The sequence below is a fragment of the Sylvia atricapilla genome, chromosome 6, assembly GCF_009819655.1.
Source record: "Sylvia atricapilla isolate bSylAtr1 chromosome 6, bSylAtr1.pri, whole genome shotgun sequence".
Lineage (NCBI taxonomy): Eukaryota > Metazoa > Chordata > Aves > Passeriformes > Sylviidae > Sylvia > Sylvia atricapilla.
This window is the reverse complement of record NC_089145.1, coordinates 10,734,251-10,752,803: the sequence shown is the minus strand read 5'-3', so window position 1 is coordinate 10,752,803 and position 18,553 is coordinate 10,734,251. Positions and strand designations below refer to the sequence as shown.

The 18,553-nt window shown below is 37.9% G+C and overlaps 1 protein-coding gene across 1 annotated transcript in view; it reads right to left on the bottom strand.

Moving 5' to 3' along the window:
* The window catches only part of SBF2 (SET binding factor 2), a 230,777-nt gene that overhangs the window by 104,627 nt on the left and 107,597 nt on the right, over positions 1-18,553 (bottom strand). The window contains exons 4-6 of the mRNA XM_066320756.1: positions 14,988-15,101; positions 13,313-13,423; positions 10,915-11,020 (exon numbers count right to left, since the gene is read on the bottom strand). Coding sequence (XP_066176853.1) covers positions 10,915-11,020; positions 13,313-13,423; positions 14,988-15,101 — 331 coding nt within the window. The remainder of the gene's footprint in view (positions 1-10,914; positions 11,021-13,312; positions 13,424-14,987; positions 15,102-18,553) is intronic.

The window sequence follows — 18,553 nt, the reverse complement described above, 5'->3', positions numbered from 1 at the left end:
TATTAATCCCATAAATATCTACTATTCCAAACCTGGAAAAAAAAATCATAAATCAAGGTAAACAGTAATCCTGTATAATTACTAGAAATCTGTGTGCTAATTGGCAATTACCTGTGTAATTACTAATATCAGGATATAGAATTTCTGCACAACCCTCACAAGTCCACCCTAACAGAAACTCAGTGAAATTCTGTAAAAGCATTTTGAGTGGACTGGGAAAATGGATAAACATGAATGAACTGAAATGCTGCCCAATTTCCATGAGTAGAGGTTGGGAGAGTGTTACTCAGAGATTCCCACGTTTCTAGAAATTTTTACAGGATGAATTTCTTTCATCCATTCTTTAGAATTGCCCTTTAAAGAATGATGATTTTATTGTTTGAATCAAATGTTGTGTGAAACCTTTTTTTTCCCACATACATCAAAAGATATGTTATAAAAATAAGCACACGTTATAAAAATTATTTATAGCAGTTTGATTAGCCAAAATTATCTCTTGGTATTCTGATAGCAAATCTAAAATTGAGATTTGAGAAATTATTTGCAACTCTTGACGTATGTAAGTAACCAAAACCAGAGCAGTTTACCATCCCTCCACATTGATTGATAGATGGTAGAGAGTAAAGGAGGATTCTGTTCAGCCACCAACAGACATTTAAAAATTCAGAAAGAACATTTAAAATTTTTTGAAGAATTTAAGATTTCATAATTTGTCTGGATTCACTTAAAGCAGAAGAAGTATTCTTTAACAAAGCAATTCAGAGTGAGGGTAACACCAGCAGGATCCTTAGAAAGTAAATATCTATGAATGAGAAGAGTATTGTCTTTCTTGAACTGTACACAGGAAAAATGGTCAAGGATACACAAGAAACTGCAAACATACCTGTTTCCTGTCTAAGGACTACAAAGTCTTTCTCAAGGAACATTACTACAGAAGCACTATATGAACATAACCAAATAAATGCAAAACCAGCAAGAACAGATGTGGCTGATCAGGATATTCTGTAAGAGCAATCTTCAGCCTCTGTAGAATGATACAGAGCATAAAAGGACAAACATTCAACTGAAGAAACTGTGAAACAGTGTAACCATGAAAAATTTTAAAAATCACTTTATTTTCTCTGAAGATGAAGCTTGGATTATTTTCAAAACATTTACAAAAATTCAAAAATTCTCTGTCAAATTCTGAGATCTTCCTGACCTCCTGAGACAGTGATACTTCAACCCAAAATGCAACTGAAGAGCGAAACTTCAAATTTACAAGACCGAATATATGGAAGTAAAGGCTATAGAACTGGTTTCCTTTTCCTCTCATCGCCAGTATTAACACCAAAGTCTGAAATTGCAGTTTTCCATGTTCTTATGATCTGACAGCTACCAAGCCTGCTTTGGAATAGTGAGAAAAGTTCTGCCTGCACTCATACCAGCAAAAATAGAAAGAAAAGCAATCTGTTCACAGTAGGATCCCTTTCAGTATTTTCTATAAGCAGAGACAAGCTTCTTTTGCATATTTTTGAAATTTGTTTGTCTATTTATTAGACATTTGCTTTTTGGAGCTTACATTTTGCCCATCTCTGAAAAAGGATAACTTGTTTACACTCTTCTGAGACATGATTTCTGAAGTCCTGCTGTAAATAGAAAATAACTCTCTTCTCAAATATCTCAGAACAAATTTCCACCTAAATAAATTTCTAAATATTTATAGTCTAAATAAATTTCATTGAATTGTTATAGAGCAAACTTTAATCTATACTTTTTTTCTCTTATTTGAAATGTCTCCTTTTAAAACAAGCTCATTAACTACAGCACTTTATCAAATACACAGCTTCAAGTTTATTTACTTATGCCAGATAACTTTTCTTTCTCAGATTTATAATTTGCTTAAAATAAACTACTGCATGGTTTGTCTCCTTAAAAGAGCAATACAAGTTCAGAGAGGATATAAGTGAGCATCTTATGGCATGTTGCTTTGCTGTGCTGAAAAACACTGAACACTGCAAGAAATATTGGATATAAGAACTATAGTGCCTCAAATTCAATTCAGACTCCTGCTTCCACAGGAGCAGCTCAGGGGGTGCTGACCAAGCTCCCAGGGCACCCACACATGTCAAACACACAGAAACAGAGCAGGATGTACTGAAGGAACACTTTGGCATTACTTGACTGGCATCTCCCCTAATGGCTCTCTCTGACAGGGATGCTGCTGCTTTCCTCACACCTGCAGCAAAGCTCGGAAGAGTGAGTTCAAGCTGGCAGAGGGATGGGTCTGTTCTCACTGCAGCCCTCGGCCATTAGCCTGATTTAACCACAGCATCAAACCCTAACCTGAGGCTGCTGACAGAAAACAGATGGGACCCTCCCTCCTTCCACCCTCCGAATGTTTTCTGTTAACTTGGTGAGATGAAACTGTTCAGCACGGCTGAGTCAAGCACCACTTTAGCAAAGGAGATGAGGCAGCACTGTGCAACTGGAAGTGGACATTCCAGATGGGATCATCTGCTTGGCAGATCATGCTGCTGGGGAAATGAAGCCTCAGTGACTGTCCATAAAGTGCCCTTACTTGGAAGTGCAGAAGAGGCCCTGTATAAAATTCAGTATGACAATGTCCCTTTATTTCCAACAGCATTGAAAAGAACACTTTCCTTTTGTTCTGCTCTTGCAGCAGCAAGGCCCTATTAGCAGTAAATGCCACATCAAATCCCTTCATAATCTATTTGTTCTTTGATGAACTACACAAATCTACTTGGAAAGCTTGAATGGTAAATTCTCTTGGGCTGGGTTATGGAGCTAATTGCAGCTCACCAGCCAGTGGGATTTAAACTGAAACTAGAATATAAGCCAACAGCATCCACTCATGTGATGCCAGGTGCCATAGGCTGGAGAATATACAATTTGTTAAGATCAAAGACTGATTAGAAACATATATACTTCAATAAAACAATCCTCATTTAATTACACATGCTGCTAAAAACCAACAAAAGTTATATATGTTCCTCTCACAGGATGCATGATGTTTCATGGAAAGGAAAGAAATTGAGTGAGTTGGGTGAGAAGTTTGTAAACAACCTGACAGAGTAAAAAAAGTTCTGGTTCATATCACCGAAGTCTCATAACAAAGATAAGGTGTGGAAAGGACACCACATCACCCTTACTGCATCTCCCTGTTGTAGGTATTACTGTACTGAAAAATGCCTGCATTTCAGTATGCTTCATATGCTCTGCAAATTAAATCTCTCATTGCTTGGCTGCCCTACATAATGAAATATTAAAATATTCTTGCTGTATGTCAAATACACCAGGATTTTCTTAGTCAACAAGTATAAGCCAGCTCACGGGCTGACTGTGCAGTGACCCTTTCATAATGTCTCCCAGCCCTACAAACAGACATATATATTCATCAGGAATGTATTTTCCCATTTATACAGTAATTTGGTACTGTCATCTGTTGGCATCAAATACACTACATGACAGGCTGAACATTTTATCTCTCCTAAACCAGTACTGAAATAATGAGAAGTTATTTTATTACAGAAAGTATTACTCAAAGTGTCAACAAACGAAGTCAAAAGCAAAAATCCTGGGTATTTTAATATATCCTGGATTTAGAAATATGGGACTGAAGGGTCTATAAACAGTGAAAGAGTCCAGCCTTTTCCTATCATGACTATATTAGCCAACCCCAAACTGATCAAGCCTCATCTTAAATGTACTGATAATACTTTGCATGACTATTCCCAACAGAAGGTGTCTCAGGATGTTTCTTGTCCTACAGTTAGAAATTATCTTTCAGCTTCCAACCTTAAATAACTCATGATCTTTTAGTACGAGCCTGTTCTTGGTGCTCACCTGTTTCTGTAACTTGTGACTTCTCCCTGAACAGTACCGATGTAAAAAGCAGTAAATGGTAAATACAGTCTATGACAGAGAGTAAGGTAAAAAGGCAGAGTACAGCAGAAAACCCTAACACTGTTCAAAAAGCAGCCTCTAGAAGCCAGTATGAGCCATAACATGACCAATTATTTAAATATTCATTTCAGACCCTACCTTATTTTGGGATGAATGTTTTCTAAAGGAAGCTGCACTTTTTAAGCCGCAGGGCCACTTTTACTTTCATTCAGAATAAAAATGTAAAGCATAGCATGCCGTACAAGTATTGTGAGTTCAAAAATTAGCTACCACAAAAATAAACTGATTTGAGGCACACCATAATTCAGTTCTCCTTTAGATTCGATAGGTATTTGCTAATTATCACACTAAGGTTATGTTACTCTATAGGCTGGACACTTCCACTGTTTATAGCCCCAGTAGCTCACATCATAATTTCTAAGGTGAGGTGTTGGGAAGCAATAAAACATTGGAATGATGAAAACAGATGAAGCCAGTTCATATTTTAAGTTCAAGAAAATAATACAATTTTAAAATGTTGTAAATGTTTTAAAATTGCCCAGAATCAAATTATACCCGGCAGTTCTGGTGCGCTACTTCATCTCTTGTAGGACTTACAAAGCTTGATTTTTAGCATCAAAGGAACAAAACTTATTGTGAAGAACTAATACCAAAGTATCAGCCCAAGACTTTTCAAAGGTAAGCAGTGAAAACTGAAGAATCATCAAGTTTCCAGGGATCAGCATCTCTGTAACAGAAGGCAAAGTATGGAGCAAGGCGGGAAGGGGCAGTGCCCTGCCCAACGAGCACTGGAGAACCTGGAGAAGGAGAGTTGGGCAGGTCTGGTGACAGCCAGCCAAAAGCTGAGACAGGCAGACAAGGTCACAGAGATGAGGAGGGTCTGAGGCCCAGCCAGGGAGCCAGGTTGGCATGGCCAGGTCAGGGTGAGGGCCAGCCACAGTGGCCACGAGGCAAGTCCAGGTCATGAGGAAGACCCAAGACCAAGGCAGAATGAGCAGCCCATGGATGAGGATCTGGGTCAGAGGGGCATTGCCTGCCATTGGAATCATGGCTTGGGCAGACCCTGGGGCATGGGCTGAGCTCAAGGACAACACCCAAGCAAAGAGGCTAAGGAGCTCCTGCTTTTCTTATTTCACACAGCTCTTCCCCCACAGCCTGAGCCAAAGCTGTGCAGCTGTGCCAGTGATGCTGGCCTCCAGCACAGCCCAGCCCTGCCAGGAGGGCCCTGGGGGCTGCCCAGAGCCAGGACATCAGCTTCCAAAGGGAACATGGCTTGTAAGAACCAAGGACAGAGCCTGCTCAGCTCTCAGCCTGTGCACAGATTTCTTCTGATAGCAGAACATCTGCTGTACGATACTGGCACAACTACAGAACCATCCTAAAAAAGTGGTTTTCACAAGTTAACCAAAGCTGTAAAGTGCAAGTTTGTCAGTTTAAAATCCCTTGGCACATACAAATACCTACTTTCCAAACAGAGTTGGAGCAGCACACTTCAATTAAGAAAAAATTAAAATAATGCTACTGCCATTAAGATCTTGTCTAAACAAATTTTTGAACACAAATAATTACATTACATTGATTATATTAAAACCCCCCTAAACCTCCATTATTTTTCATTAGTTTCTAGCAAATCCGAAAAATTAGAAATTGCAGCATTTCTTTTACTTCTTTACACTTGAATACACAACTCCAAAAAATTCTAAACATGTATGACAGTAAAAATATGATCCCATCACTATGTTTTGACTGGAATTATTGCCATATAACAGTAATAAGGTTTGGCTCCATGACCGCTTAAACCAACAAAAATCATCTCTGTCAGTGTCACTCAATGGAAACATGGAAAATAATTCACTTCTCCTTGCTTGCCTGTTGTTGTTTAGTCATTTAATTTTAAGCAGCTCTCTATGGTATCAAGAGAAGTATCTGGTCTGATGCAAAATAAAGGCAAGAACATACAAGCAGGGCAAAAAGACAGAGAACATTTTGAACTCCTCAGTCCCAAGTCACAGTGTTGAAATTTGGAATTGAATAGTCACATTAAGAAAATACAGCACTGCTGGAGTGGAGCATTTTAAAGTGCTTGTACTGAAGTACTTCACTGCTTAGTAACTCTGTCATCACCACAAACATCTGCCCTAGTATTTATATTTTGTGCAACTGTAATAATCTTTAGAAGTTCAATCAATCAGTCACTTTTGAGATGTGGAATTACAGATATTTAATGACACTTCAGTCTTCAACTACACTGTATTATTTTAAGTACTCTTTTTGAGAGGCTTCATATGCTGTCTAACGGTACACACACAACTTCTAGTTAAAAATACTTTAGGACACATAAAAAGGCTGAAGGATAATGATGTTTAATGCTTTCAGTTACATCAAAGCTTGGACAATTCAAAGACAAGCCTGTGAAGCAACGTGCCTCCACCTACCATGACCATTCATGTTTGTGTCATTCCACCTATTTAACCTCTATTCTACACAGCCCTGGATTCCAAAGCACCTTTACCTTGTGTCTTTGTCCAGAGTAGTCAAAGCAGAATTTACTTCAAAGTGTCATTTTCACTACTTGAAAAATTACTTTCTTTTTAACACAAAGTCGGTATCATTTTACTGAAAATACTTGAGTGGTGAATTTAAGATATGAGAAGGAAAACAAGCACAGGCAAACAAAACAGAACAGGGGAACTAAGGACATAGGAAAACAGACCTGATACGAGACCAAACAAGAAGGAAAGGAAGGAAAACTTTTGTCTTTGATTAAGTATTTGGAAAGGAGAGAGAAATTCTTCTCAAAAATAAATTTTCCTAATTGTTCTGCTCAGCTTCACAGTGTGATTCATGCTACTAGTCTTTGAAATGTGCAAAAATCCAAAGTGCTGCCTAAACCTTAGGTTTTTCTTTTGCTCCTTAGGTCACTTATTTTTTGTCTTGGCTTCTTTTGCAAAAAAGCTGCCTCTTGAGGGGGCATGGAGGTGTATGTCTCAGTTTCAAAGGACTGGATACATCACTGCTGAGTACCCATATGGAGAAGGCAAGTAGAGTGGAGCCTGGAGAAAAGAGCTTAAGGCAGAAACTTAGGAATGTACAGTTAATGCACTGAGACAGGAGAGAAATATAACCTAAATCTCATTTGAGCCTGAAGAAAGCTACTGCATTTTGAAGCTTCTATAGATGTCTACCATCTTACTAACAGACAACAAGCAATAGAAGAGTACTGAAAGTCTTCTTGCTACCATGCACAATTTTTAAAAGTAACTTTACGATTCCTGTTTTCCCACCTAATCCTTTGTTGATTAAATAATTTCTAGTGATCCAGCTACAAGGCCTGGTTTTTGTCACACTATTCCTATATATTAGGATTTTTAAAATAATAAAAAAGAAGATACGCTTTAAAATGTCAAACACTGCTGTTCCTTATTACTTAAGCTTAAAACCTTTGGGGATATTTTTCCCAACTGTAGTTTAACGCCTAAGCACAAATAAGGTCTGTTTCCAGATATGCTGTGGACTTGGTAATACAGGGAGGGTCATCTGCTGACACAGTGTTACCCTGCCAAGCAGAAAAAGCATGATGAAGCTACTATTGCACAATATTTCTCAAAATAAATGTTGAAATTACTTTTGTATCTATTCATAGTGATACATGTTGTCTTGCTGCCCACCTTTCTCTGAGAAGGAGCTATTTTTAAAGCAGTGATTTATGCAGTTCACAAATATTTTTCTAGCTACTCTTAAATTTTCTGTTAATGACTGAGATAGGATGAAGTGACTCGTACCAGCAGAGAAATAACTGAACGTGTCGTTATTTGACAAAGGGTCTGGTCAATATTTGTGTCCTGAACACGAGATAGGATGAGATAACAGCTGCCACTAAAGCACTGAACAGCAGTAGAGAGCTTTAGCCCAGGTTGTAGAGACAAATACACACTAAGCTCCTGTTCCAACCAGGCAAGAGAAACAGAGCAAGCGTGAATATTGTTCCAAGAAGCACAAGAACTTTTGACAAGTTCAGCTGTGATCTCCAGCAGAAAGAATTAGGCCTTATCTTAGGAAAATAAACTTTCTCAAAGTATGGGTTCTACCATACTTTTCTGGATCCACTGCCTTTTAACTCTTCATAAGACTACGTGAAAGGTGAGAATAAATGAGAGTTTATTTAAAACAGTCTGTTGATATTTCCTGGTCCTCCTTTTACAGTTAACAACGATTGCAAACAGGCACGTGTAGCTGTATTAACAACTCTTTTTTTTAGTAGATCCAAAGAGAAACTTGGAATTAATGAGCCTTGGCACTAACAACATGATGACAGCCCACCACCTACATGGGAATGGAATTTTGTGCTGTTCTGGAAAGTGAGGTACACTATGAAAGCACAAACATTTTCTAACTTGTGTCCTTTGAGACACAGAACAATTCTACCATTGTGCTGTATCCCCAGATACTTAAATACATCAACTTGCAATCTGGGAAAAAAACCCAAACAAACCCCCTCCCAAACACAAAGAAACAAAAGAAAACCAGAGGTCGGAAACAGGAGGTGGGAAAAGCAGCCTTTTACAAAGTGTTTAGGTACTTAATTTAAAAAAATCTACCTGCCAACTTATTTGCACATCCCTCAACTAATACCAGGCCCATTCTCAGGCAACTTATACCGCCCTTGCCACACCAAAGAACAGGGAGACACAGAGGGCCTTCACAAGGCCATTAGACAAGCTGTTCATCATACTTCTAACAGTCTTGTAAAAGACAAAGTTCTGCTACAGCAGAAAAGAAGGGAGACAACTCGTCTTTTTGTCCATGAGCTTGCACGAACCCCTTCAGGGAAACAGGATGAAAGCCTGTGAGCTTCTCGTGACCAGATTTGCCAAGTTTTATAACCATGCACTTTCTTCTGTCTCTCCCTTCTTCAGGCCACTTGAATCATCACTAACTAGAAAACTGAGCACTGAGTTTTTGTTCCTTATCTCCCTTTCTCTCCCCCCTCCTTCCGCTGATCCTCATATCCTTATGTGCCCTGTGACTGGAAAGGGCATCTGGTAAACAGCGGCTTACTGACTCATGCTTCTAAGGCACCAAAAAGCCAGAAAGACGGAACCTCCAAACATTTACTGGAAGTCAGGAGGAGAAAAGAAGGCATTAGAACAGCAAACTCACAGCAAACAGACAGCAGAAAGTCGAATGGTCTGTGGGGAAAGAACGGTGAGATGGTAGACAAAGAGTAAATCGGGGGCATAGACATTGGAGAGTGTATAGGAGCTAATAAGGAACACAAACACAAAAATATAAAGGTATTTTGACTGCTAGCACGACAATCCAGTCCAACTCCAAACTCTTCAGTAATCTGCTACAGCAGATGTAGGAATTTACCTGAAATCCATCTGTATATATTAACCCTCTAATAACATGTGGTTACCAATATTTAACTAAACTGCATGTGTTTGAAAGAAATGCTAAATTCTCCTACGAAAGTTTTATTATTCCTTTCTATACGCAACAAGAGGAATTTTTAAAACTTGCCCTGCAAAATATGCTCTCAGTAAGAGAAAAAGATAGTCCTCAGTCTTCTCTTCCATATACTTACATTACCACTCCATCTTCATGGCTTCCCTTTATAAATGTGATGCATACAATGACTTGTCAGATTCATCCTCATTGTCTTCTCAGCCTGATCCTGAACACTCCAATCCCAATTTCCCATACAAAAGGCAGGCGCCAGAAGATAGGTTAATTACCTAAGAACTAACTGAAAACCTCACTTTCTTTGACATTTTCTGAACTGTGCATTTATAGCAACCTTCACTAGAACTGTTTAAAAAACTGCCTCAAATCAGTTATCACATACATTATGCCTACAGAACAAACATACCACACAATATGATGCAACCTGCTGTACTTGTAGTACCTCACACCACATTTTATGTCTTTTGAAAAGGGGGAAAAATGGTATTCAAAACACTGCTTGCACTTTGATCAGAGCAATCATAATGAAGCTTGGCATAAGCCAAGTAAAACCTCAGGACTGTGATGAAGTAGCAGCTACATACCATGTTGGTCACAATTTTTCTTTTGTTTAAACTACTATAAATTTTAAATCTTCCTTTTGGAATAATATTCTTTTTGGAAGGATACAATTAAATCATCCTACTAGGAGATGGCACTGAGCTCATCAGATCTGATACTGCTTTCTGTGACATAAGCTTAGTGTTCTTCACTACAGCTTTTCTGGTTTCCATCCATTCTTACTGTCTGTTTGAGAGAAGAATGGATGACAACACATATCCTGAACCATCTGGTGGCTTGAGATCACAGGTTCAGATAAGGATATGAATTGTATCCTTATCCATGGCTGCTACAAGTTTATGATTCCAAGTCACTTGACAAACCAATGGAATGAAGACTACGAGTGTTAGGATTTAATGGCAGACAAGGTCAGTCCTGAGGTGCCCAGTTAACAGTGATGCAACCTTAAAACTCCAATGAACAAGAAAACATTTGATGAGGATTGTGTCTGAGCATCTTCTTGAAAGATTGGTAGTAACAGATACCAATGGAACTACAGGAACTTCTCGGTCACTCCAACTTTATTACAAACTTCCCTGGTTTTCTTTGGAGTTTGTACAGTATCCAGGAGGAGTGAAGCAAGGAATCTTTGCACACAAATGTTTTTGTGATTACATAAAGGCAACACTCACTTCTGCCCCCAGTAACTTACAGATACTGCATGGTGGGATTGGACTAGATAACCTTTAAAGGTTCCTTCCAACCCAAACATTTCCATGATTCTCTAATACTGGAGATAACTTACCACAGGCAGGCTGCATAAAAAGTTCTCTGAATGTCTGATTGGGGCTAAAAGCACAGTCAGTCATTCTTTCATTCGAAAGAAATTAATATTTACCATGCAGCTTTCTTGGCACATGATTAGAATTGAATTAGAGCAGAAAATACCTCACTTTGTAATTTAGAAAAATAATTTTTTTTTCAAAGGAGACCTAGACATACCCAGTTGCTGAAAGAGAAGAGCCACACTGGTGCCTGTAACAGGAAGGCTATCATGTAGAGGAGTCTGTATCAGCTGTCGGTCTCCAGCTCCCAAAGAAAACAATTTCTGTGAAAAGAATTTTTAAAAAAATTAATTTATATAGAATGAACAAGCTGTTTTCATACAGATAAGTGATTCATACTGCAAATATTATTTATTTTCTATACAGAAATTAAAAGTCAAATAGAGATTTGAAATATAATTTGGGGACAGTGATGTGACTCCTTGAATGTATATATAGCACAGTAGTGTGTCCCTTGCATTTACACTGACTTAAGTTAGAATAGTTATGACTTTGAAGGCAGTTAATAGTACATTTCTATCAAAACAATAAAAAACCTCCTAGGAAAAGAAAAAGGTTTAAAATCTATTCAAACCAGAAAAATGTACAGTATTACTAACTGAATTTCTTTGCTATCTACCATCCTCGTGGGTGTATTAAGTATGACCATACTTGTGACATGTGGGTTTTGAAGAGGGCACTTCTGCTATTCCTGTGCTCCTGCTCCGCACATTAAAGCAGAATTACAACTTCAAGTTACCTTTCCAGCACAAGAACATACCTCCCTGGAGGGAGGCAGGAAATGGGAGTGAAAGGAGTGCACTTGAGTATCACATCCCGAACAGCACTGCAATTGCAAAATACCCTTGGCTTTCCTGTGAGCAGATCCACATGGCATTCAAGCACTGAGTGATTCCAAGCAGTTACCTCTAACCAGACTCCCATGGGCTGGGGGGGCATTTCTGTGTGGTCAATCTTCACTCCCTATGGCAGCAAAGGGGGGGAATGTAGGAAGGCAGCAAGCTCTGGCTGCTGCACAGCAGGTATTTCCAACCAAAAACCTCCCCAGTAAATCCAAACAAGTCCCTGGGCTGTAGCAGAGATGCTCTGCCTCAGCACTTCAGCAGCAGGCCTGGATGCAGGTCAGTAATCCATTTCACAGCTGACTCTTTCTGGAAATAAATGCTGCAAATGTTCCCACTCTAAGATATATAATTCACTACAATTTGCCTTCAGCCCTGGAAGCCTAAGGCTTAGGAAAGAGAAGAGAAACACTTAATTTCTGATTTAAATGACAGTTTGACAGTAGCAAACTGAAGCTGGAAATGAGTGAGCATTTTATTTGAAGAGAGAAAGCAGAAGGAAGAGCAACCAGAGGAGCATGGCTTTTCCTTCCTCTTCTAGCACAGCAAGCAGTCACTGAGAAGAGGTGCACTTATGGACAGGGAGAAAAAACAGAGAGGATAGAAGCAGAGCTAGAAGTTCAAGTGGATCACCAAAACCAAAAATAGGAGGCTCAAATACCACTGCAAAAGAGGGTTTCTGATGAGGAGATAAAATCTGATTACTCCCCTTCCAAACCAAAAGCCTAGGACAGAAAAAACAGAGACAAGGCCTGGAGAGCAGTGAGGTAGAGCTCGACTAAGCCGACAGGACATTCTGACACTTTCTGCACTAAGAGAAGTTCCAAAGCAGCCAGGGCTTTGGGAAAACCAGAACAGAATTGGGAAGTTGTAGGATTTCAAGAGGGTTGAAAATCCATAGATTGGGTGAGAAGCTGTGTATGTAATCAACTTTCAAATGCTGCCATCTGCACATGTAGTTTTCTGGTGTGTTTCATAACATGGACCATGAGTCCCCAACAGTGTCACAGCATAAAGCAAAAATCAAACACAGAAGACTCAACTGGCTTACCAAAACCCCACAAATGTATAGGAATAATTTATAAAAAGTAAATCAAGGAACAAACCTGACTGTGCTCACAGAAAGCAGAGGTGAAAAGCAGAAAGAAGTCTATTCGCTAGAAAACTCTACGTTTTGAATGCTTGGGCTATTCGCAATATTTAATTCCTCTAAGGAAACCATATTTGAGTTACTTTTAGCATTTAAAAAACAGATTATGAAAACAGAAATTCAAATAAGTTACCAAATAAATGACCAGTGGAATCCTGAACTCCATCAAGGAAAAAACATGCATAAATGAACTGATATGAAGGTTATGTTAGAAAATGGCAAAGAAAAAAAGCCTTTAAAAAAAATTCTGTAGCAAGCAAACATATTCCTGAACACTTTATTATTTAAAAACTAAACTTACACAAACTGCTTAATTTGTTAATGTGCCCTGCAAAAGCCAACTCAGTGACAAAATTAACCCTTTGACCTTATCTTGGAATGGAATTTTTGCTGTCTTTAGAAGACAGGCCACAGGGAAAGCACTCACAGGCCAAAGGGAAAGCACTCAGCTGAACTATGATCTTTTTTTCTTCAAAAATATCTCAAGAATTTATTTTTTGTTTTCTTCAAAAATTAAATTAACTGGAAAAATACCCTTTCCCCCCTTACCCCCTCCTACTTACCTGAGACCCTCCAGAAGCAGGGACAAGGCATGAACACAGATTTGCAATGAGAGTCTCCAGTGACACATTCAGGCTGTCCACATACACAGTGTAGATCAAGCCAAGGCAAGCCTAGAAAGGTTGACAAAATAGATCAGATTGCAATACAGGGAAGAAAGATGTCAAATTATTCAAAGATCTATGTATATAATCATTAAAAAAAATCAGTTCTTCTTAATAGTTACTAGTGCAGTGAAGTACTCTCCAACCAAAGTAATTTGCCACAGAAGCCACAATTAATTTTAAAATATTAGCTTGGCTACTTGAAAGGAATATATGTTCTTTTTAAAAGAAATTCTAGGTCAATTTCTGCTTTGTTTGTTACACAAGAAGTGCTTTATTATAAGTTACTGTTAAAAATGGTAAAAATCAATACAGCTTCATCTATGTTTTGAACTGTGATAGACTTAAACCTGACTGGTTTCCAAGGTAAAACATTGATTAATCACTGAGCTTCTGAGCCTCATTTTAAGACCAGTATCAATCACAATTCCATATGTTATTTAACTTATATAATTAATTTTACTGTATCAATGTAAATATATTTTGTATTAATAGTATATTAATAGTTCAGCATATTATATTAATGGATCCAATTTTGATTGAAAAATCACAAATAGAGCTTTAGCTCAAAAATTCATTCCAGATCAACAAAACATTTTAAGAAGCCTTTGGTAATAACTGCTCCACAGCATCTTTTGCCTTTTAACTGCTCTAACATCGATAAATCAGCAAATATTTTAGAAAGTCTCTTCTTAGGAATAATTCCAACAGCGACCTCTCATATCACACATAGTTAAACAGTAAAACTGTGCTGGGGGTTGTTGTAAAATATGAATGTTAAGAAAGTGAACTAATTATAGAAAAACCCCATACAGCCAACACCTCTGGTTCAGGATGTCATTTAGCTATTATTCACATTGAATTACAAAAGCATTTTGTAGAACTATTTCTGCAGCCTGCCCTATTCTTACACACTTTGCTTTGCATTTGTTATGGGCCACTATGAGAGACAAAATACTGAGCTATGAGGATTTTTAATCTCATATGGTTCAATCATCCCTAATGTCTAAAGACATCTGCTGAATGATTTCCTCCCTTGATCTGTAAAATGAACTTTGTTTCTGTTAATATGTATTAGCTTAAGAGAAATTTAAGCTTTTAATTTATCTCAGATAAGTCATATTTCACCAGCTGAAAGTAATCCAAGGTCCTAAATCTCTGTCATGCATCTTAATTTTGTCTGGAAGAGGCTTGGACATTTTGCATTATAGATGGAGGAGAACTAGATTTTCACTGTTAAATTACCATTAAGTAGTTAGTTAAATATTGTTTTGTTTTGTCCTAATAACTCCTTTCATTAGACAGTACACTGAGCCCAGAAAAATCTCTACCACTCCTTCTGTGTAATTTTAAAACTGCTTGGAGGTTAAAAAGGCACTACTTTAACCTACAGGAGCTATTTACTGTCACAGATATTAAATTTTATCTAGTTCAATCTAAAGCTACTTTTGCTCTTAAATTCCCAAATCAATCCTGAGCGAGATATTTTAAATCAAAAGTACTGTCATTGTTACTTTTGTAAAACCAGATTTTCCCGCTGATATATTGTAAATATCAATTGCAAGTCCTTTACCCTGAAAATCTCCGGATAATCTAGTCTGGACACCAACACCAGACTTTTAGGAGCAAATACTTCAGCTGGCTGAATTAAACCAGACTCCTCTTCACCTTCGATTTCTTTCGTTCCCTTGAAAACAGAAACACTTCAATTAATGAGCAGGAAGAAAACTCAAACCAAAATGTCAGCATTTTTACCAAAAGTTAACATTTCTCAGAGCTTCAGAAAAGTACTTCTTTCTTTGAAACTGGTAACAAAATCAAGTAACAGGAGCACTCTCCAATGGCTGCCTGAACTCCCTAAAGCTTCTAGGTGTAATTCAGTTTACTAAAACTCAAGTCATACACCCGTGTACCTAAAATACAGTTCCTATATGAAGAGCAGTTTAACAGGACACTGTTTCACATTAAATACTCCCTGTTGCACATTTTAGATAGCGAAGTGGATCACAGAACAGGATCCTTCCACATCAAAGTGTTAGCTGATTTACAATCTCTCCAAATACAGAGATCATGCATTTGACAAAAGAATGTTTGGTTGTCCTCCTTATATTAATATAATTCAATTTTCTTACAGAATTCCCACTAACATTACAGCTGAATTATCTGTAATGTCATCTCCGGCCTGACCTAGTGAATTTGGAATTTAAAGAAATTTCTTCACCAGAAAACTTGTTCATATTTCTAAAAAGAAAAAAAAATCCCTCCCACTTAAGAACCACTAAGGTTACAAAAAAAAAGAAAAAAAAAACCCAGCACAGTGCAGATAAACTTGCAGTTGTTCATGATATTGTGCAAGTGGCTAAAAACTTCTTGCCAGAACTTCTTCAATCACAAACAGTTTATTATTATTCATAGCCAAAACTGAAGATGTCACTAAATATTTTCATTTCTAAAATTCCATACATTCTTTGACAAATCAAGTTTTCAGATGACAGAATGTCCTTGCTTTCCAATTTCTGCATGTAATTCTCTCCAACCCCGCACCACCCACCAAATTTTTTATTTGTTCCTCTGAGCAAGCATTCTTCCAAGCAAAAATCACTGTATTATCTTAATTAGGAACACGAGAAAAATTACATCCATTTTCATATGATAACATGAAGTATCTGCCTTCTATTTCTGTCACATTACTACTTATCATTTCAGTTTCTTAAAAAAAACCCCCAACATTTCTCCTAAATGGACAAAATCTGATAAAAATGCTCTTAAATGCCAGGAATGCTGCGAGTTCATGAGCTTTATTTCACAACCTCAATTCAGAATATACAGTTTCTTTAGGCAAATGCTAACCCACAATTTAGCATTCAAGGTAAAATGATGAAAAAAAGAGAGTAATTTGGTCTTAATCAGAATGGTTTGGTTAATACAGTATAACACTTTCACACCAAAATAAAACCAATTGATTTAACAATACATATCACATATGGGCAAACACTTGGTTTCATACATTAAATTTTACCTAAGTATCAAGCAACGCATTCACAATGTATGTGCTTAGTCAAATTTGCATCTCATTCCTAAGATAAAATTGTGATTCACAAATTCATAGAGAAAACAATAACTCAACAGTCACACATCCCATTAACAGGTTCATTAATTTCCATCCGTTTTAATGAGGAGATGAAGAGCTTTTACAGGAATTAAAGTTCCCTCCCTCTGCCCCCCAAAATCCCCAAATTTTTTTAATTATCAGCAGAAGTTTACCATCCTAAAGAGCAAGTTTGAGTTGTAGGCACAAAGACAACAGTTCTGGATACCTGACAAACTGGGGACTCTGATGCTAGGAAACATGAAATTAAAACACAATCCACATTTCTAAAGGCAAGGGAACATGCAGCTCCTCCATATTCACATGGTCCTAAGACAATGAAACCTCAGGGTGCACAGGCAGGGAGGAGCTTTCCATACAAGACATTTCTAATAAAACCCACACAACTTCAGATCAAGCCTTGAATTAATTCATAATTAGATTTAAAGCTTTCAGGGCACGACAACAGCACAATACTGATGGATAAAGCATTTAAACTCTTAAACCACTTTCTCCTACACCATAAAAGATTTACAGAAAAATGCAATGTGACTGCCATGTTTCTTCCCTGGCTCAACATTCTGACAGGCACACAGGCACATTATTAGGAGTCACTAGACTAAGTAGATAATCATTTCAAACACATGACTTTTAACCTACTTTTGAAGCAAGGTATTAACAGCATAAGCATTCTGTACCAGAAGTAATTATAAAGCAGTAAAGCAACAAATGTGACTCTGTTTACACTTCAGGTCAGACAGACACATTTCCATCCTTCTTTATCCCTTTTCCCACCGAAGGAAAAAATACTCTCTAATAAAAAATAACAAAATGAAAGAGTTTGTTATGTTCGGGGCTTTTTACAATGACTTTTTATTTTCTATATGCAGCATTCCATTTACAACTTAACTAAGAATAAATGGATAGTATGGAAAGCCTTGCTAAGGATACCCAGATTGAAAGATGAATTTAAATTACAGAATCACAGAGCCACAGAATCATTTAGGTAGGAAAAGACCTCTGAGCTCACTGAGTCCAACCTATGACTGAACACCATCCTGCCAATCAGACCACAGCACTGAGTGCCACGTCCAGTTTCTCTTTGAGCAGCTCCAGGGATGGTGACAGCAGCACCTCCCCGGGCAGCCCATTCCAGGGTCTGATCACCTTTTCTGTGAAGAAATTCCTCCTGATTTCCAACCTGAACCTCCCCTTGAGGCTGCGTCCACTCATCCCGTCACTATTGCCTGAGAGAAGAGACTGATCCCCACCTGGCTACAGCCACCTTTCATGGAGTTGTAGAGAGGAAAATCCCATCTGAGCCTCCTTATCTCCAGCTTAAACACCTCCCCTCTTGTGTTCCAGACCCCACAAGACTTGTGCTCCAGATCCTTCACCAGCTCTGTTGCCCTTCCCTGAATTTGCCGTGGCTAATTAACACTGAAAGAGATTAATCTTTTTTCCACTGTTCTCTTTTTTATTTATTTGAAATAAGCAAACTTTAGAGGACAGCTAAATTTAGAAAAACGTACCACTAGAGAGCAAATCAGTGTTCCAGATCCTTAACAATTCATTTAGTTTAATAGGTGATAAACATCTGAAATCTAATCCAGAAATACCTGTGCCTTGAGAAGGCAAATGAATATTTTTTCTTTTTTATCATCCAATTAATAAAGTCTTGAAAAAGACTTCCATAAGCTATAGACTAGGCAGCTGAAACTGATCTAACTGTCTCAAAGAACTGCATGACCTATGGTAATCCATGATTTCACCATGCTGAAAATATTTGGTCCCTTGTACTTAGACATGACCAAAGTCCATCAGGGTCCTGCTCCCTCCTGTCACACCCAGAATCCTCTTTTCTTCTGCATCCTGACTTGGTTTCTAAAGTTATAAGGAGAATATAATGCAGAGATCTGTAAACTATGACTGACTTATGTCCTTAGAGCAGTTCTCTCAAAAAAATTTACCAGATGTTGCAAACCATCATGAAAATTTACATGCCACATCACAATATTGAATGTTAACATTTATGTCACATGAGATGAAAA